This window comes from Pimephales promelas, chromosome 19 (genome assembly GCF_988280905.1).
Source record: "Pimephales promelas chromosome 19, fPimPro1.hap1.1, whole genome shotgun sequence".
In the NCBI taxonomy this organism is placed as follows: Eukaryota; Metazoa; Chordata; class Actinopteri; order Cypriniformes; family Leuciscidae; genus Pimephales; species Pimephales promelas.
The window spans coordinates 25098598-25120203 of record NC_142787.1 but is presented as its reverse complement, the minus strand read 5'-3'; the positions used below and the strand labels follow the sequence as shown (position 1 = coordinate 25120203).

Genomic DNA, 21606 nt, shown 5'->3' with positions numbered 1-21606 from the left:
TTTTAATTTTGTTTATAAAAAGTTTGCATATGAAAAGCCTCAAAATATTACCCTGATATTTAGAACATGAGGGAACCGCATAGAATATGAAGGTTAAAATGTAATTGGCCAGCATAACTTAAAGGGTTAGTTCCACCAAAAATAAAAATTATGTTATTAATGACTCATCCTCATGTTGTTCCAAGCGCTTAAGACCTCAGTTAATATTCCCAGTTTAATATATTTTAGATTTAGTCTAAGAGCTTTCAGTCCCTCCTTTGAAAATGTGTGTACGGTACACTGTCCTTGTCCAGAAAGGAAATAAAGACATCATCAAAGCAGTCCATGTGACATCAGTGGGTTTGTTATAATGTTTTGAAGCATCAAAAATACATTTTGGTCCAAAAATAACAAAAAATACGACTTTATTCAGCATTGTATTGCCTTCCGGTTCTGTTGTGGATCCGCGTTCAGTGACTCAAGTGTCATCTGGTGCGTCTGTGTATTCGGGTTGAAATAAATATGGCTGGGCAAAAAAATGCAAGTCTTCCTCTGTGTCGAAATCCTTAGACATGTTTGCATAGATTGTTTTGTTTACAGCGTACTCCTTCAAACTATAAACGAAGCTCGGGCGCACCAGATAACACGTCAACAGCGTCTTACGTCATCAGAGTCACTGAATGCGGATTGACAACAGAACACTGAATAAAGTCGTAGTTTTTGTTATTTTTGGACCAAAATGTATTTTCGATGCTTCAAAACATTTTAACCCACTGATGTCACATGGACTACTTTGATGATGTCTTTATTTCCTTTCTGGACAAGGACAGTGTACCATACATACATTTTCAATGGAGGGACAGAAAGCTCTCGGACTAAATCTAAAATATCTTAAACCGTGTTCCGGACATCTTACGGGCTTGGAACGACATTAGGGCGAGTCATTAATGACATCATTTTAATTGTTGGGTGAACTAACCTTTTAACCTCTCCCAATGCAGGCTAGTGATTCTTCAGAGGGCAGTTGTGCGTAGCAAGAACATGAGTTATTTTCCACAGGGGTGAGAACAGGTTACTGTTGGACAAGCCTTTGCTATTTATAGCAGCTGTCAACAGCAGGCAGAGACCGTGCGACATACTAATTGGTTGCATTTGCAGGTAAATCAGAGCAGTGCATCTCTTCCGGTCCCATTTGTGGGCAGCTGGGAGCACTGACCGCCCCCCGAGAAGATCTACTGGAGGCTTATTTTTGAGATGCCATTTCAACAACTGCTTTCCACTGAAACTGATAATCAGAGATCTGCAATAAATGCACATAATATTTAGGCTATGCTTATCTCCTATGTCAGCGATAAAAGGCCCTAATTTAGCTCACCAAATTGTTTTCGGCTGATTGGAGGATCACGTATTCGCCGTGAGGCGGCTCCAACCCGAAATCTGTAAATCGTGTCGCACTCAGTTCCAGAATTAGCCGCTCACTGCTTTCAGCACAGATGGCGTCATTGCCGCTCACTGCAAATGCCTCGCATACTAGCACAAGCACACTGACCTCTTCCATAATCCTAATTAATTTCTGCCAGAGCCTTCTTCAAGAGCGTAAGCTTTGAAACATAGAGAAACCTTCTCTTCTCCTGACATTAAACAACATGAGACGGTGACGTTTCTGGATTTCTGATGACGTCTTTACGGTGATGGATTAGAGCATGAAATACACACAAGCGTCACTGCAGCGGTGCTCTCCAGTCCTCGTGGACATTAACTCGTATATTCTCTCTGCTGCTCGAGCCTTAAAAGCTCCCAGTGCTGGAAACGGCGTCTATTGTTGAGAGCGTGAATTGTGTAGCAAAGCACTGAGGTACTGACAGCTGAATAATCCCACCCCACTGTCGCTGGAGACTTGTTGATTTAGCAGGGATATGCTCATAATCCTTTTCACTTCCTGTTCAAAAGAAATGCCCCAGGATGCAACAGGGCAGGTGAAAACAGAACCCTGGGGGTGACTCTTTTTGAGAGGGAATTTTGGTAACATTTGGTGGGAAAAAAGTTTTTTTCTTTTGGAATTGTGACATGCTTATGTGATTTTAACACTATAATCTAAAAAAAAAAAAGTGATCATTCTAAGCTATATCTAATGTAATCTAATATAAATGTATAAAACAAAATAAAAGCAACACAATGGAGTTGCCAGTCTATTGGAGAGAACCAAGCTCTCACTGAACAGTGATTAAACCATCAGCAGGAAGCCTATAAACTGCATAATAGATCCGGTCACAGCATTCATTCCTCTCTTCAAGATACAATCAGTGCTAAAACAGCAAGCCAAGCAAAAACCCCTGAACTCTCATTGTCTATTGTACAACGTTGGCCCCCCATAGCATCTCTCATTAATTGTCTTTTGTTTGCGCTCTTGTACAAAAGACATGTTGTGTAGCGCTACTCGTATTTCTGAACAGTTGGATTTGAAGTTGTTGCTGCTTTTTGGAGAAGGCTTACAAATCTCTACCTCCGTCACATGCATTTCTTATAAAATAGGTTGCATTTACAAATGAAATCAATACATTTATTGGCTGAAGCATAAGTTAGTTTGTATTAGTAACTGTGGATTGATTTCTTGTCATCATATACTGTATTTACAATATAGGGCATTCCAGAAAATGAAAATCATTCTATCAAATGCATATTTTTGCATATCATTCATTTATGTGTTGCACATTTTATTAATTTAGTTTTCAAATTTGAATCGAAAAATAAAATAAAAATGTTATATGGTGTTATGTAAGTTCAATCAGCATAAAGGAATGTTCCTACATGGCCAGTTCTCTCTTTTCATTTGCAAATGTACACTACAAATACAAGCCGCATTTACTTCTGGCTCTATAGCAACGCCATAAAACATGCCTTCCCTCTCCAGCACCTTGGCTTTGCTCAAGTACCAATGATGTACTAGCACAGAGAGTTTTAAATCAGTATCACAAACCCAATCAATCCGTGAACACAGTTCTCCAAAAACTATATATAGCTGGTTATGCAAGCCTTTAGTTTGGGAGATGGCCAAACACATAAACCTTGAGGTTTTCAGCAACACTAAAAAGCAGCAAAATCTAAACCTGCAGAAATTAATTAACATAACTGCAGAACAGCACACACGAGCACTCAGGTCATCTTGTAACAGTCTTCCGGGCTTTTGTATCTCAAAAGGGCCTCTAATGTAAACGAGAGAGGGTCTACTCTCAGGGTGATTTATACTGTGTTTAATAGACTCGCCTGTTTGAGAAAGGCTTTTGGACCTGTTTTGAGGGACTGTAATTCACTGCTACTTTGATGTCAAATTAATGTGTATCCTCATGCCAGATCCACAGAGGTAACACAGACCAGCCGGGCGCGAGGGTCACTGAGAATGTGTGACGGTCTGAGACAGCAGACAACAGGTGAGTCAGTGTTTGGACAGACACCGCAGGTGAGAGGTTAACCTGGAAAAGCTACTTTAAGGAACGGATCAACTTTCTACTACTGTTGCAACTTTCTCTGTTTTCCGACTATAAGGGATAGCTGAGCCAAAAAATATTGTTTCAAACCTGTATGGCTATATACACATTATACAGTATATATATATATATATATATATATATATATATATATACACACACACACAAACGGTATATATGTTATTAATAAGAAAATTGTTATGGTATAGGTGGCGGATGAACCCAGAAGCAGACGGTGTGCAATCACAGATAATTTATTGAAGACAAAAAGGGGAAAACAAAGCCCACGAGGGGGCAAAACAAGACTCTGACAAGGTGACTGACTAGACAAGGTACTGACAAAATAAAACTAGGTAAACGACTGACACGAGCAATAAATAAACAGGACAAATACTCTTGACAGGTACTCACAAACTTGGCACAGATAACACTTGGCAACATTTGTCAACATTAGTCAATGAACCGACACAGGACAGCAAACACAAGGGGATTAAATAGGGAACACTAATGACGAGGACAGGTGAGACTGACTAGACAATAATGACAAGACGAGGATAACAAGGGGGCGGAGTAAAGAAACGAGACAACACAAGCACATGGCCCAAACAGACCATGCGCTTGTACACAAAACATGATTCTGTCATGATCCTGCCTCATGACCAGAGAAAATCAACCACAAGAGGGCAGAATCATGACAGAACCCCCACCTTAAGGAGCGGCTACCAGACGCTCCTCAAGGGGACATTAAACACGGGACATGACAGACTGTGACAAAGACAAAAACCAACAGTACATAGCAAAAACCAACAAAGGCAAACAAGAATACACAACAACAGGGTTGGGGTGGAACATCAAAAATAATAAACAAGGAAGGGGAGGCGGAGGGACAACAAAGTCCTTGAGCGAGGGTCCAGGGTGCACAGGCGGGACGGTGATCTTGGGACCACGGGGTATGGGCTTGGGACGGGGGGTCCGAACGGACTTGGGTGGAGTGGTGTGGGTAGAGGGAGAAACAGTCCGGGGTTGAGACATGGCAGGGGAGACAGGAGAAACAAGCGGAAGTCCAGGGGCAGTGGAGACAGGGACGACCGGGAAAACAGACTGGGGTACTGCATTAGTGGCAGCAGCAACAAACTCAGAGGATGGGGAAACAGGACTCCTGACGGGGGACATGACAGGCAAAAGGACAGGACTGGGTGCAGCGCTCTCTGTGGCGGGCTCCGGTCTTGCGCTCTCGGCGGCTGGCGCGGGTTCGGCGCTCTCGGCGGCTGGCGCGGGTTCGGCGCTCTCGACGGCTGTAGACACGGGACAAGACAATCTGCCAGACCTGGCTGGAACCTCCAGAATCTTGGCTAGACTTGACAGGTACTTGGACAAAGTTCTTGCCGCAACAGCAATAGGCAACTCCTGATCTGCTGATACTGACCGCAAAACAGCCTCAGCAGCCGAATCAGCTGCAGCCCTCTCAGCGGCGCTCACGACAGCAGACTCAGGGACGGTGTCCTCAGCAGCGGGTTCAGGGACAGCGCTTACAGCAGCGGGCTCTGGGACAGCGCTTACAGCAGCGGGCTCTGGGACAGCGCTTACAGCAGCGGGCTCTGGGACAGGTGGAGATGAAGGACGAGAGGCTCCCCTCCTCCTCCTCTTCTTCCTAGGCCGTGGCACGGACGTAGTAGACGGACCCTTGACCGGTTGGAGAAGCTCAATGGGGGCTGTAACTGGTGCAGGAAGGGCAGTCTCAGACAGCGTTGACTCTGTCGAGGACGATTCAGAGGGAGAATCCCATGAACTCCGTCTCTCTCGCTTGCCACGGAGATGAGGTGGTGTGGACGAAACCTCAGGCGAAGATACGGAGGAAACCAGATCCCCTTGAGTGACCACAGCTAGAACACGACCCTCCGGGATCACGGGCAGCTTGGCGGATGATGAGCCTGTGGGTGCCTGTGACTCTCTCCGAGACAAGCAATCCACCAACTCAGTGAACGGATAAGTCACCAGCTCCTCCCGTTCAACCAGGGGTGGAAGAGAGTTGAGACCAGCGACGAGGTAGCAGTTTAGGAGGAACTCCGGAATGAAAAACCTCCTCTCGTTCACAACCCGGGCATACTCCCTTATCGATAGCTGTCCCTGAGCGGGAATCGGGAGCTTGCCTCTCTTCGAGTTAGCGATGGTCTTGGACCACCACTCCTTCAGTTCCTCAGAGTCATGCTTGACACTGGAGGACATACCATCTGCTGGGTTCGATGCGGGTCGGTTCATTCTGTTATGGTATGGGTGGCGGATGAACCCAGAAGCAGACGGTGTGCAATCACAGATAATTTATTGAAGACAAAAAGGGGAAAACAAAGCCCACGAGGGGGCAAAACAAGACTCTGACAAGGTGACTGACTAGACAAGGTACTGACAAAATAAAACTAGGTAAACGACTGACACGAGCAATAAATAAACAGGACAAATACTCTTGACAGGTACTCACAAACTTGGCACAGATAACACTTGGCAACATTTGTCAACATTAGTCAATGAACCGACACAGGACAGCAAACACAAGGGGATTAAATAGGGAACACTAATGACGAGGACAGGTGAGACTGACTAGACAATAATGACAAGACGAGGATAACAAGGGGGCGGAGTAAAGAAACGAGACAACACAAGCACATGGCCCAAACAGACCATGCGCTTGTACACAAAACATGATTCTGTCATGATCCTGCCTCATGACCAGAGAAAATCAACCACAAGAGGGCAGAATCATGACAAAAATGTTCTTTTATATATATATATATTTTTTTTTTTAATTATTAATATCAATGTTGAAAACAATGCTACTCATAATAATAGTATTTTGTGGGCATTGTGATATATTTTCAAAAAGAATAGCATTTATTTAAAATTGAAATTGATTTTGTAACATTATAAATGATTAATATATCGGTAATGCATCCATAATAAAAGTATCATTATTATTTTTTTAAATATATATTTCTGATTCCAATTATCCATTTGAATGGCAGTGTATAATCAGAATATATATATATATATATATATAACTAAATAATAAAAAGGACACAATGTCAAGATTTTTAAATAAACTTAAATTTCCATCTGTTTCTCACATAAAACACAAAGGATTCAGAAGACGAGACTTACATGTCTTATGAACTACTTTTACGTCATATTTGTTTTTGTGGCATTTTGATGCATTAAATATAATTGAACTGCATGAAAAAAATGAGCAGAAGACTCTTCAAAGAATCTTCTTAATGTTTCACATTTATAATATATTTTACATAATATAAACAAATGAGAATTTCCCAGCCTGTACTGAGAATCTGAGAATCTTTATGTATAAACATCTTCAATTTCATTTGCTAGACTGATCATTCCTCAGTGTCAACACCACTGCAAATTAAAACAGTGAGAATTTTGCAAAAATCTACTTATGCTTTACTTAAAAAAAGGCTGAGGAATTTAAAGAGAATGAATTAGGCTGAAACAACAAATGTTCACAAAGGCATGCCTCAGACTGGAATAGTTCGCATACGCCGTCTAAGTGGCCAGAGAGGGAATGTTGCAGTAAAACAGGTGGGGTGAGAGAGGGGGGGTTCGTGGCTCGGGACACACACCATCTGAGCACCACGCAAGGAGTGACCTCCCCAAAGGAACCGCTTCGTCACCTGCTCAGGAAGATCCCCTTCTTGTTTAGGAAACGCTTTTCTCCTGCTCACTCGGCGAAAATGTGGAGCATTCGATGCCCATCCGCTGCCCGGTCATCTAAAACAAATGTGGACATTCCAGTGGACCGTGGGAGGATGCAAAAGGCTGACATCTTGATGCGAGTACAGGAAAGCACATGATATCATGTGGCTGTAGCAGCGGAGCGAGGGGTGTACGTACAAATATTCCATCAGATCTTCTTGCTCTTTTCCCCATTTGCCAGCAGCGTTAACACTTACAAAAACAAATGCAGCATATTTCAAATCATAAAATGTGCTTGGTTAGCCACAGAGGCAACATTAAAACTTGGCGCTCACAATCCTTCATGATTTACCAACAGTGACATTTCAACTGCTTTGGCGCTTCTTCAAGGCCCAGGAGGCTGCACTGATTAAGGTTGGAGATACAGACACATCTGATGCTAGCATGCTCGGTTAAAAAAAAAAAAAAGAATAAAGGAAAGAACCGTGCTTTCAAGTGGAGCTTGGCAGGCGAATTCAAATAAAGTGAAATCAGTTAAATATCCATCCTTTTATGAAGCAACCTGAGACTTTATCGAAAAGTAGGGCTGGGTATTAGGGCTGTCAAACGATTAATCGTGATTAATCGCATCCAAAATAAAATTTTGTGTTTACATTATATATGTGGGTGCACTGTGTATAATTATTATATATATATATATATATATATATATATATATATATATATAACTACACAGACATGCTTGTATATATTTAAGAAATATTTTCATGTATATCCTATATATAGATTTATATATAATTTATATTATATATATAATTTTTTTTCTTAAATTTACAAGCATGTGTGTGTATTTATATATCTATACACAAAATAATTATACACAGTACACCCACATATATTATGTAAACATAAACTTTTATTTTGGATGCGATTAATCGTGATTAATCACGATTAATCGTTTGACAGCCCTACTGGGCATTGATACACATTTCCTGATTTGATTTCGATTAATTTGGATATATTTCAGTTACAATGTCTATTTAAAAGTTAATAGTAATGTGAGGTACAGTAATGGTAACATTCATTGAGTTCATTCAGTGAATGATTCTAGGTTTGTGAGTTTTTTAAATGATTCATTTGTTTGTGAATCGAACATGGTTGTGCTGCATGTTTTTGATTCAAACTCCACCTTCACTGTTAGGATTTATATACACGCACGCTGCATACATTTTGCATCGGTTGATCCAGATGTGTGTGCCTGCCCAGTTTTAATGTCGTGACAGACTGCATGATGCTTATCTGCTTTAAGCCTTTGCTGCCCAGAGAGAATACAATGTAAACTCACTAATGAGGGTAGTTTTACGAGGGGAATAGTATTTCCTCAACTGCTGAAAATATCTCCCACTTTGTCAACTCATTTTGTGCCATCATTTTGGAATCTCCAATTTGGATAGCAGATGATGTAGTTAACCCCACCCAGGATATGTGTAACATATGCGATGTCTACTTATGATAGACAACTGCACTGCATTTTCCTGAAATGTGGCCAGGCTCAAACTGATATGAGAGCTTTAATGCTTTACCCTACATTTTGTACCTCAGATTTGGAGATTCCATCACACTGATGGTCTTAAGCTAGTCCAAATATTCAACCCCAACCATAGGATGTTGCCCACAGACATATGAGGAGTGATCTTGAGTGGTGCTGATAAGAAATAAAGCTGCATGGTTGCCCCCTTCTGCATGAATGACTCTGTAGCAGAGACTTTATTTCGCTGTACGTTTGCGGCAGTTTCGTCCGTTCAAAAATGTGGAAATTCCATGAATGTGCACAGAACCATAAGATCAGTGGAGAATGGAAAGAAAAAAAAAGCTTTCCCTCAACTTTGGGGAAAACTTTTTCTTCTGAGGAGTGCAATGGCTATATAGGCCCCGTACTTTCAAGGGACCACGCTAAAAGGCGTTATTTGAGTGTCTTTATTTTTGCCATAAATTATTTGTCTCTTTTCTTTCTCTACTGTTTTATGTTTTTAATATTTCAAGAACCTACACATCAGTGTTCTCTTTGTTATTCAATACACAGAACAACAAAGGCAAGCTGTAATTTAAGGTACAACACAACACGTCTTCAGACAATAGTGGCTTCCAGCCTCTCAGAGAGTAGTGCTGTCTATTTAAACACAATAAACCTGACTAATCCACAGTTAGTGCACTGCATCATAGAAGAAGAAAAAAAAAAATTATATATATAAGTTTTTTTTTTAAGCTTTTTTTTTAAGTTTGTGCTCAAACATTGTGGTAAACAAGCAGAAAATGCAAAACAAATGAAAGAAGAAAATAAGTGTCCCTTGAGTTCAAAGGCAAATGGTTGAAACTAACATCAGTATAATTGTATAAATTAAAAATATTCTGTCCTCTGAAGAGACAATGTATGCAAATACCAATCCAAATCAATACTTTTAGAAGAGAAATTTTCATAGGGCATTAGGAAAAAAATTGCTACAGCAAATCATTGCTTATGAGAACATCCCCCAGGCCATGAACACTCTCAGAGCTTTGACAATGAACAGAACAAGTACAACAGAGACTGTTTATGTAGTGCAATAATGCTAGCAAATACACATCACACTTTTTGTATATCGAATACTAAATGAATGTATAAACAAAATTATAATCCAGAGCCAAAAGGACTTTGCCTGACCACTGCTATTTTGATACTGGAACATGAAACAATATTTAATATTTTGATAAAGGAAGATATGGAAAATATCCAATTTCCTTGCCACCTGTAATCTTATACTAAAATAAAATTTTTACATTAGAGCTGCACGATTAATTGCTAAAAGATCGCACTCTCGATCCAAACACCCATGTGATTTCATTCCTTTCATGTCATTTAAACCGTTGAAGTACACACAGCGAGCATTCAGGATTACATTAGGACAAGCACTAGGATAATAGTTAATATTTCCGATATAAACACTGATGTCTATGGAAGCGATTAAAATAGAACAAATCACCTTTCTGACGCTTCAAATAAAGTTTGTATCATTACATTGTTAAAATAGTAGGTGGTGACAAGTGATGGTTAAAAAGGTATTTGTCACTGAATCATTCATTCAAGAGATTCATTTAAAAACGCTGATTCATCCAGTAAGGAAAGTCATATAAATAAAGTCATTGAAACTGATTTAAAAAATAATAATTCAAATTAATAAAAATACATTTTCAGAACCTCTAATGTTATTTTGTTTAGTTGTCTATTCAGAATCATGGGAGAATAGTGCAGCTCCATTTTACACCAAATCAAAGTTACACAAACAAAGCTTCAACTTTACATTCTCTCTGCATTTGTGTTTGCACTCTGCTTTGCTGTGATGTTACACGGAAAACATCAATAACAGCGGCATCTTTTCCGCTTGGGTTAGTTACAGTAGGATCTTTTAATTACATCCAGCGTTCTGGCATTGTTTTCGTATCTCTGCACGTTATTAGGACGTCTTAAGTCTCGGCAAATCTTCTTAAAGGCTACTGACTGATTAGTTTCCTTCAGGAAGCGTCTCATGCGGCCTATCTTAGCGACTCCTTTTAAGGTCAACTTAGTAAATGCTGATATGCAGCCGTGATGTAAACACATAGACTGTGTTGTCTGCTATTTGGCAAATCTCTGAGATAATGTGTTCGCCCTTGGGACATCCCTAACAAACCGCTGTGTATAACCGTCACATATCTCAGCTTTTTGCCATGATACTTAGGCTATAGAACCGTAGATGAAAAATGAATTGCAAAGTACGTTTCCATTAAATATCACTCAACACGAAATAAATACATGAATGTTTCAACAATTGTTCCCCCCATACAGTAAAAATCAATGGGGTCCAAAACAACAGTCAATTGGACCCCATTGACATTCACTGTATGGAAACTTATTTGCGATGAATGTGAGTGAATGATGACAATATCTGAGTGATCTATAGCTTTAATTTACTTTAATAATTGGAAACCACTAGCCTATACTAAAATTCCCAAGCCTTTCGCTTTGGCCTACAAATTGACGCCATGACTGACCCGCATTATTGTCAGTAAAATGCTTAACGGCCTTATATATTAAACAACCAGTCAAAACAAACCTATTTTCCTATAAAATATACTGTACATAGGCTTATATACACACCTCAGGGCCACCGGACAGAACGATCTTGACCAGTGTCTGGCTTAATGACAAAAATCCCAGGCACTTGTTCAGGGCACGCTCACAAACTCAAAGCAGCTGTACTACAGCATACTATTACAAAGTTCACTTAAAGGGTCGGTTCACCCAAAAATGAAAATAATCCCATAATTTACTCATCCTCAAGCCAGGCATTTATGACTTTCTTCTTTCAGCCAAACACAATCAGGGTTATATTAAAAAATATTATTGCTCTTCCCAGCTTTATAATGGGAGTGAATTGTACCCTAGATTTTGAAGCCCCAAAAAGCACATCCATCCATCATAAAAGTATTCGATATGGCTCCAGGGGGTTAAAAAAGGCCTTCTGAAGTGAAGCGATGCATTTTCTTATGGGATAATTTTAATTTTTGGGTGAACTAAACCTTTAAGTTCTGAGGCCACTGGAGGAATCAAACTTTTCAAATCGCATGCAAGCAAGTCATTCAGGTAACTTGCTTTTTACCCCTCTGATTTTGCCCAACTGTTCTGTTCAATGTCTACTGTGGAGCTACATCGATGGTAATCTGACTCAGATGAAGACTTTTATATTCTGTAATATGAATCTAAAAATAAAGAAGCTCAGATTTAATCATGTTTAGCGAACCAGATGGAATCTTGAAATGGATCTAATACATTTATGGTTATAAGAGGGTCAAACTCAGCTTTAAGGGTTGCCTGATTTTAAAAATTCTTCCCTGCTAAGTTAGCAAGTAAGTGCGAGAAGCGTTTTGAGGTGGCCTTAACGTCAGTCCGCCAGATGGTCTGGCTGCAATCTGTCAGTGCAATCTGACCAGTCGGCTAAACGCACACAACAAATCTGGTGCTAATGATGGATTTTAACCCAGAGAGGAGTCACACTCCAAATAAGATTCTCATTAAGGTTGCTCCATTTCTGTTCCCTTAACTTATCAACAGCTAATCATTCTTTGATAGAGGCAACAGTACCAATGATAAAGCTCACAGGCAGTGGGGCACTATTTTAAGCGAAGTAATTGCAGCTATTGCTCTTTAAAATATAGTCTTAAAGGAGTAGTTCACTTTTAAAAAAACTTTTGCTGATAATTTACTCACCCCCATGTCTTCCAAGATGTCCATGTCTTTCTTTCTTCAGTCGAGAAATTAAGCTTTTTGATGAAAACATTCCAGGATTTTCTCCATACAATGGACTTCAATGGGAACCAAACGGTTCAAGGTCCAAATGAGAGTTTCAGTGCAGCTTCAAAGGGCTTTAAACGACACCAGACGATGAATAAGGGTCTTATCTAGCGAAATGATCGGTCATTTATAAAAATAAATAAAACACTTTAAGTTTTATACGCACAAATGCTCGCCTTGCCTGTGTTCTGTGATGAACGTTCGTGAGTCATGACTCTCCTGTTCGAACTCATTCATCAAAATGAACAAATCTTTTTTCGAGTCATGACTCGAAGGGTCCTAGATAAGACCCTTATTAATCGTTTGGAGTCGTTTAAAGCCCTTTGAAGCTGCACTGAAACTCTCATTTGGACCTTGAACCGTTTGGTTCCCAATGAAGTCCATTATATGGAGGAAATGCTGGAATGTTTTCATCAAAAACCTTAATTTCTTTTCGACTGAAGAAAGAATGACATGGAAAGATGACATGGGGGTGAGTAAATTATCAGCAAAAGTTTTTTTTTTTTAAAAGTGACTACTCCTTTAAAGGCGCTACAAATGGAAATATAAAAAAATGTATATGAATTAGGTTATGGTAATACATTTTCTCTTTTCTGGTGAACAGCCGTGCGAACCCATTGAAAAAGTGGGCCGTCGGGCAGGTGATAAATTGTCTCTATGATTGACTATATGGGGGTCTGACTTGAGTCGTAAAAATGACAAAGTGTAATTCGATGGAGAGATAATAAATCCAAATGGATGAGCTGTTTGTTGATGGCGCCTCGTATCGTGTATCTGAGTTTCTTGTGCAGCCACACATCACCTCCCTTGTTCACACACACAAAAAAAAACCTCTGTGAAAAATCTTCTCAGGAAATGTGAAAGTCTGTCACGCTCATCATCTTATCCCTTCAAAACCTCTGCTGGAACAGTCAAGAAATACATTTGCGGGTCTTTTTTTATCACCACGCCGGAGTCATCTGCTCTTCATAGCAGTCGCTTTAGAACTTGATATCTGCTGCGAGATTCAAATCATCATCACCAAGGTGAATCATGGGAGTTCTAGCTGTCAACATTTGTACTTGTGATAGGGAATTTCAAACACAAGGTGTGCACATGGCAGATGTTTCAACACAATGAAGATGACATTTCCCTCTATTACATAAGATGAAGGTGTTAAATCCCATTTGTTTTCTGTCCTTCCTAGAACTTTTACTAGAGTTAAAGAACTTTTAGGATATTGTGACGCACGACAGGCATATGAAAAGACGTGAGCACAACGGTCAAAGATGTCTGTCTAGTGCTTGTTTATACGGAAAAAACATGGAATAATCAGAGCAGAGGAATGCAAAAAATGTCTGTATGCCTTATGTAACTAATAAGTAAAATCGACAGAAAATGTTGGGATTGGAATTTTTAATTAATACCATGTTTGTTCTGTTCAAACTATTACTGTTGTATGCATTTCTGAGCTTATTATCAGGGCACACTGGCATGGCTTGTTACCATAGAGAGAGCAGCATTTGATTCCAGTCAGATAATCAGTTGCATTTCTATTTTTAGCAATAATAATTAGCTTTGTGATTAAATTAAAAATCAAGGTTCAATTTTAATTTCGCTCCAAACAATTATATTTGAAAATGAAAACTGAACTGGAAAGAAAAACTCATTATATCAGTCTCTGATATCAGCTAATAAGTAATTATTATTGCATGAAGCTGAGAGTATTCAACTGATTCACTCCAGAGCTTCGAACAAGCAGCTGAAAAAGTCAAAGTTTGGGAAGACATTTTCTTTCTTTTGAAAGCATGTGACAATATGGAAATCATCTAAACAGCCTTGATTGTTCAAAAATGATCACCCAAACTTGGAACAAACACGGAAGAATTGTATCTCGAGTAAGGAAGTGGTTAAAAAAAACACTAATTATGTAGTATGATAACGCTACATGAAGGTTGTTTAAAAAAACAGTGGATAATTCACTCTAAAATTACTTTCTTCCTTCTATGGAAAAGAAGAATTGGTAATTGTTTCAGTGTGTGTTTTTTGTCCACGCAATGAAAGTCAAAGTCAATGAAAGTTGAAAATGCAATATTGTTTCTCTAGTGATGTTTTGAACCTCTTTCTTTTTCCACAGCTGAAGCATTTTTTTTTTAAAATATCTTATTTTACTCCATAGAAGAAAGTCAGATATACAGGTTTGGAACGAGATGAAATAGAAATAAAAATAAAAATGGGGTCTGTCCTAATCCTGTTCCTTTGCATAGGCTCCAGGATATCCAACCCTGCAGTCAGGAACTATTTTGATCAATCTTACACATGGAAGTCTTATTGACATTTAGAGAATGTGCATGCTTGCCATTCCTGAACTGGGAATCTGTTAGTTCTAGGCTTTCCCTTCCACATCTGTCACTGCTCACCAACAAATACAAAATACAACCAGGATAAGCATGGGAAAAAACACCTTTCATGTTTCTTTCAGAGACTTCAGAGGGATTTCCATTTCCGTGAGAAACTCTCAGATTTCCATCTAACACTTTTACTTAAAAGGCTGTTGAAAATGCAATATTGTTTCCTACTCAACTGACCCGTTTATACTGACCCTTATTACGCATATGAAGTGAATGAATTCTCGAGGCTTCTGTTTGTGTCTGAGCATTCCACATTTGTTCTCAATGCCGAGTTTATGTGGTGGGCTGAGTGGGGCATATTTCAGCTCCGTGTCAGGGGGGGGGGTTCCTCCATTCACTCGCACTCACAGCCGCTCAGCTGTTTCTTCACGTTACTCCGGGATACTCCGGCTGGACATGTGCCGTTCTCCTGTTGCTCAAAGACTCAGCATGTTTCATCCCACAGCCTGCCTGTCATGGTACCCATGCGGATTACGCTGGGACCCCCCGTATGGAATTTTTCCCATCACTGTAGTGACAATAAACAGCCTTTAAGATTACTAGATGCTGTTTACAACATACTTTTCTAATGTGGTAGCCTACCTGCCGGCTAAAACGAACCTAAGCACGTGCGGAAGGGCAACGTGTCTTTGTCTGCAACAGCCCTAAGTAAAGCACACAGAGAACGGCTATCTTTTCTGAGCTTATTTTTTCTCGGTCGCTTACTGAACACATCAAAAATGTCAGCCTGTAACTGATGGACATGCCCAAAAGCTCCAGCATGCTTTTCATGAACCCCCAGAAAGCCATTTGCTGGGAAGCAGCGGGTGGAAGAGAAAGCACACTCAGCCTTTAAGGGACAAGCTATCACTTTCACTGTTTTTCACTTTAAGCTGTAACTAGTATTCATCTCAACAACAGACAATTTTCAGCATTTTCATAGGCTACATAATGGTGAACATTATCTCAGGATATTGTTCTAAGACAACATTTCGTCAATGTCCAAAGCATTCGGTGGGGACTAAAATGGAAAGCTACCACTTGTCCAGGTATTCATCTAAAATATGGGGTGTGATCTCAACCTTTGTACTATTCCTGAATCTATCCAGTAAAGCATAACTTGGCACCAAAAGTGCTGGCAAAGGACAACGGAGAGTTTCCAGTCTACAAATGCACTCTAAACATAAGGTATAACAAACCACGGAGAAACTGCTTTCGGAGTAGGCCGACATATTCATTTTACATTCAGCTGTAACTTTACTTTTAATAGAAATTTCATTACACTGATTAATCAATTCTAGGAAACTTGCAGGCCAACATTTTTTTCTTAAAATCACACTTCACATTAGTATGTACACAAGTAGATATGGAAACATTTTTTTTTACAAGTAATAAATGTAACATGGCCACTGGCCAGCTAGCTTTTTAACTTATAATCAGTAAAAGTGACTCCTGAATTTGCAGAATTTATTTGCAAACAGATTTCCTTTTTCTTTTAAACAAACAAAACAAAATGAATAAGTTAGCTAATTTTAATAAATGAGGGGATAAAAAGTCATAAGTTAACAGAAATTGAGAAAGAGAGAAATGGTATATTTAGAGGACATACATCACAACACAGATTAACCAGCAGTATTTAGTGCTGCAGTCTGTAATTAAGCCAATCAGCACACTTGAATAATCACAGGAGATGAGCAGTTTCAGCCTACTACACACAACTACAATTACAGTTAACCTTTAAAAGGGTCATCAAATGTTCATTTTATCATTCAAACAAAAGCAACTGAGATAAAAAGGTGAAAAAACAGGGTGACGCTACAATAAGATTTCATAAACTAACAATGAACTGCACTTCCACAGTATTTATTCAGTTTTGTTCATGTTAATTTCAACATTCACTAATACATTATTATTTAAAATCCAAAATTGCATTTGTTAACATTAGTTAATGCACTGTGAGTGTGAAGTAGCATGAACAAATAATGTTTTTATCTAACAAAGATAAACAAATAGGCTACAGTAACAAATATGGTTAGATCCTGTTAGTTAATCCTTTTTGTAAAGTGTTACCAAAAACAAAAATAGCAAATGTAAAGAGTTTAGGCCTATATCTCAAACCGACTTAACAAATGTAAATGATCTATAACAGCGAAGAAGCTAATGATTATTTTTCAGTCGACCGTAACAAGACACGAAATCTTTAGACTGAATAATTTAATTAAGCTATTGGTCTAGACTAAAACTATTTAATTAAATTACAACCGACTGTTCAAAGGAGGACAATAAATTATTTCCCTGAGCTCAAAACATAATACTTAAGTAGGTTATATTGTGGATATTGAAGGTAATATGCTGTAAATGTTGATATCATTCACCGCCTGTGTGCCTGGCGCGCGCTCCCTGATCCCCCTCTCTCGTGTTTGAGTCGGAAAACCGTTATCTCGCAATAAACATGCCCAGTTTCCATAGAAATAGTTTCCAAACGTTAAAACACACTCAAACCAAACACACACGCGACCGTTTTGAGAAAGCAAAATGAAAATCAACAATACTAACCACTCAGCTCAAATTTGTTTGCTTTTTTTCGTTTCAAAAACTTTTAAAGCGTGAACAAAGAACTGAGGCGAAAGATCCAGTGGAGCAAACGCGCTCGAAAACAAGTTTTATGACATAATAAAGTCTAAATAAAAAACAACAACAGCAAAACAAGTCGAACATTCCCGTAAGCAACCAATGTAGCCTATAATAAGGGAATAACAGAGACGAACGGGTTTATTTATGGTTAGTTGGACAAACACGGATCACGGATGCGAGTGAGTCTGCAGCCAGAGATGAGAATCATTTCAGCGCGAGGACAACTAAAACTTGAAGCTCGTGTCAAGAAACACGACACATCCACCCCAACATGTTACTTTTATCTCAGTTTAGATTCAACGTCCACTTCTAACATCTCATCTAAAAGAGCTAACGGGTTAGCTCAATAGTTTAGTTGGCTTAAAGAGACAAGAGACTTTAGTGAAACAGGACGCTGATTGAAACACATTTCAAGAACTTCGATAAATGATTCACCGCAGTTTGTATCACTTTAGCTTCTTCTACAAAGAAAGTATAAATGTGGGGTGATGTGTACTCACATTGCATGGAAAGGAGAAGCAGAACGCAAGCCAGTTGTGTTAACGCCATCTTGGAGTCGATGAAATGTTCAGTTCGGCTGTACATGCGCAAAGTAAAGGGCTTTAGGAGAGGATGGAGCCCAGAGCTCAGCTCGCGCACACCGACCAAAGTGAGAGAGAGGCACGTCACGTCGAGCTATTGTGAGGAGTTTCCATGACTACAAACAGCATCATCGTCGTGAATATTCAGTTGTTGTTTTTTATTTTTATTTATGGATTTTTTTCATGCCACGCCAATGATGGATCATGGACGTTTTTACACACTTTGAAATTGTGTATCACAATTTTAAACATTTCGGAAATATTTCCACATTTCTATTGAACAAGCAAAGTAAAAACAAATCATTATGTTTCAATAACCATTTGTTGTGTTTCAAAGTATATTGTGCTGACAGACTAAAAAGCACAGTAAGCCTACTTGATTGTTTTGACTGTAGTGTGTTTACATTAGGGGTTTTACTGTAAAGTAAATATTGTAAATGTAATAAATTGCAACTTTGTAATTACATTTGTGTAATTATAATCTACTTAAACAGGTTCAAAAGAAACGGTTCAAAAGAAATTACATAAAAATGCATTTTACAGTAAATGACCATATTAGCCTGTCTATATTTATACAGACAGATAGATAGATAGATAGATAGATAGATAGATAGATAGATAGATAGATAGATAGATAGATAGATAGATAGATAGATAGATAGATAGATAGATAGATAGATAGATAGATAGATAGATAGATAGATAGATAGGGGTTTCAGGATTTAGAATTTCAGGATTTCAATCTGCATAAATGCCGCAGCATTAGAGATAATAATTGATGTTATCACACTTTGTTTATGTGAATTTGTCGGATGGCAAGTTTAGAATGTGTGTGTGACAAAGACCATTCCAGTGTCTGACAACGGGAGATAAACGCAAATCCAGAAGGCTTAGGGCACATTATGTTTTTCCAATTCCAGACATTATCGACAACAAGGACGTTCAAAGCAAGAGTCTCTCGCTTCGCCAACCACTTGCAGCACTTGAGCACAGATAAGAGAAGTCATAATCAGTGCATCAAGTAAGTGTATTTATATCTGGATGTTCTATATTTCATTTGAAGGGTTCACCGGTCAAGACCATTCACATTCAATCTTCCTCTTGTTCGACAAGAACAATATAAATAAATAATACAAACCAATAAATAAAAATACAGGGGAAATTACATTTACATGACAACCGCAGACTGAAAAAGCAACATATTGTATTAAATATATATTGTTTCCACACATTCTCTACTTACTATTCCTTGTTGTAAGCTCCAGAATTATTTCTCAAAAATGATAGGCCTAAATTATATCAGTATAGTTTGAAACCATGAAGCAGAGCACCCAATTGATCTCTGTTATAAGTAAATAAATGATGTTCAGCTTATATTTTAATTCAAAATGAATTCAAACTATCTTAACCATTAGACAACAGCCATGTAGGCTATAATTTGCAATAAATGCATGAAGGGAATAGAGACATATATAAAAATTTCATTTGGGTCAGTTTCACATTTTGCACCTTAGGCTTTTAATGTGATTTGTTTTCGCACCACAAACAGAGAAAATGAACAGTGAAAGCTGTCTGTTGAGAGAAGAGGGCCAGATGGTGCTGTGTAAAGGTGGACAGTGTGGTGAGCTCAGGGGAAATGAATGGATTTCAGGCAGACTTCCCGGCATCTTTCACATTCACACTCACACTCACGGCAACCCCTGACCGCTGAACACAGCAGAGCAAGAGCAGTGTGCGAAGATGTACATGATATTCTGGAGGCAATTGAGCCTAGACCTTTCAAAGGAATTTTGTAATGTTGCATGGACATTTCTAAAGAACTTCGTGTGAATACAACATCGGACACTGCTTGAATTGCTTACGCATTACACATGGTTTACTGAGATACCGCAGGCACCTGACAGACTCATAGTCATGTCTGATAAAAACAAGCTGGTTAACTAGACTACATTCTACATTAGAATAAACAATTAAAATAATGCTTTGTAAAATATGCATGCAAGATCACACTGCACACTTCATTTCTGTTGAACAACGACTCTAAAACACCAGATATTGCAAATACTGAGGTATTTGCAAACATGCCTATGCAGTTACTCCTTAGTAATGCAGCATTCCTTCGACTTCCTGAGTTAACACACTTCCTGTCATGCACTTAAGTTAAACAATATTCCCTACTTCCATATTGGCATCATGTAGGCTACTAACAACACATTTCCTCCTCTTAAGGAAGGATGTGTTCATAAACATCACAAAATATTGTGTTGCATTATTTGGTTGCCATGCAATTGTTGTTGTTGTAGCAAATTATCTCTATGAAATATTAATAATCAATCATAACTTGTTATAATTTATTATGAATATTTGGATCAGCTACATTAATTACTCGTTTCATTCCGTGAACACTCAATATTGGTTATTAATTGATTAATGGAAATGTACATTTTTGAGGCATGGGAAATGTCTTTCTTACTAAGTATTTCTAAGAGCAAGTATCTAATATGAAAAAAATCGTTCTAAAATCGTTGCTAAAAACTCGAATGTAATAATGACTGGCGAAACATTCATGCATTTAAGGGTTAAGATGTTCTTGGTCTGATTGCAAGCAGTTGTAATTTGTTACATTCAGTTATGAGAAAACATCTGCAGTTTATTTGAGGAATGGTGAAAAACAGTTCAGTTCAGGATTTTTTCTTGTTGTTTTACTCATTTGATGAGTCACACTGTAAGATGACACATTAAGTCAAGCTCCCAAAAGCTGACTTCAGCCAAAAGTGATGAAAACGGATCCAGTCCTCATGCAGCTTAAATGGCCCATGTTAAAGGATTCAATTTTTAAAGAACATTATAAAATCCCTTTTGAAAATGTGGATTTCAACTCAAGTGGGCTGCATCTTGCAATACTGAAAACCAACCCCACTTTGTTGGGGAGGAAATGTCTTTTAGAGGATCAACAATCTCACAATATCAACCCACATACACTGATATATGTAGTGCACATCAGATCCTTTCTCAAATTTGGGTAGAAATTGTGTGACCTGAACCAAATTAGTAACAGTTGTTAACCATTTTTACTCCAAAGTCCTTTTGCCAAGACAATATTCAAAGGCTCTCCTGTCTAAGCTTCATTTGTAATATAAATAAATAAATAAACACAAAAATGATGTCAGTTTAATGTTGTACATCTTTATTTTTAATGTTTTATTAAGCGGTTTAATTAAAGGTGGGGTGTATGTGATTTTCTTTTTTGACCATTTCTTCAAAATCACTTGAAATCCTATTCCTAATCCACTTACAGAAGCAATGAAATAAAAATTAAGCAATTTAATCATCTGTAGAATGGGCAGGACTCGAAAAACTCCAGCCAATCAATTCCAAGACCACCTAGAATCATTGGACAGTTAGTGCGTCAATCAAACGGTCGTACCATACCCACCCCCCTCTTCGAATGTGTGGAGTGGACAGAGCAAGGGGAGCATTTGAGCTTT

General features: G+C 38.6%; 2 protein-coding genes across 2 annotated transcripts in view; both read right to left on the bottom strand.

Annotated features, from left to right (window-relative positions):
* The window catches only part of jam3b (junctional adhesion molecule 3b), a 34410-nt gene extending 16229 nt beyond the window's left edge, over positions 1–18181 (bottom strand). Inside the window, exon 1 of the mRNA XM_039687247.2 lies at positions 18038–18181. Within this exon, the coding sequence (XP_039543181.2) occupies positions 18038–18122 (85 nt within the window). The 5' untranslated portion in view covers positions 18123–18181. The remainder of the gene's footprint in view (positions 1–18037) is intronic.
* LOC148970820 (uncharacterized) lies at positions 4209–5841 on the bottom strand. The gene has a single exon (XM_089123983.1). It carries the CDS (start codon positions 5721–5723, stop codon positions 4209–4211), a length of 1515 nt encoding a protein of 504 aa, XP_088980109.1. The 5' UTR covers positions 5724–5841.
* Positions 18182–21606: the final 3425 nt, after the last annotated feature.

Coding starts and splice junctions, on each gene's coding strand:
- LOC148970820 (XM_089123983.1), bottom strand. CDS start 5,723: ATGAACCGACCCGCATCGAACCCAGCAGATGGTATGTCCTCCAGTGTC.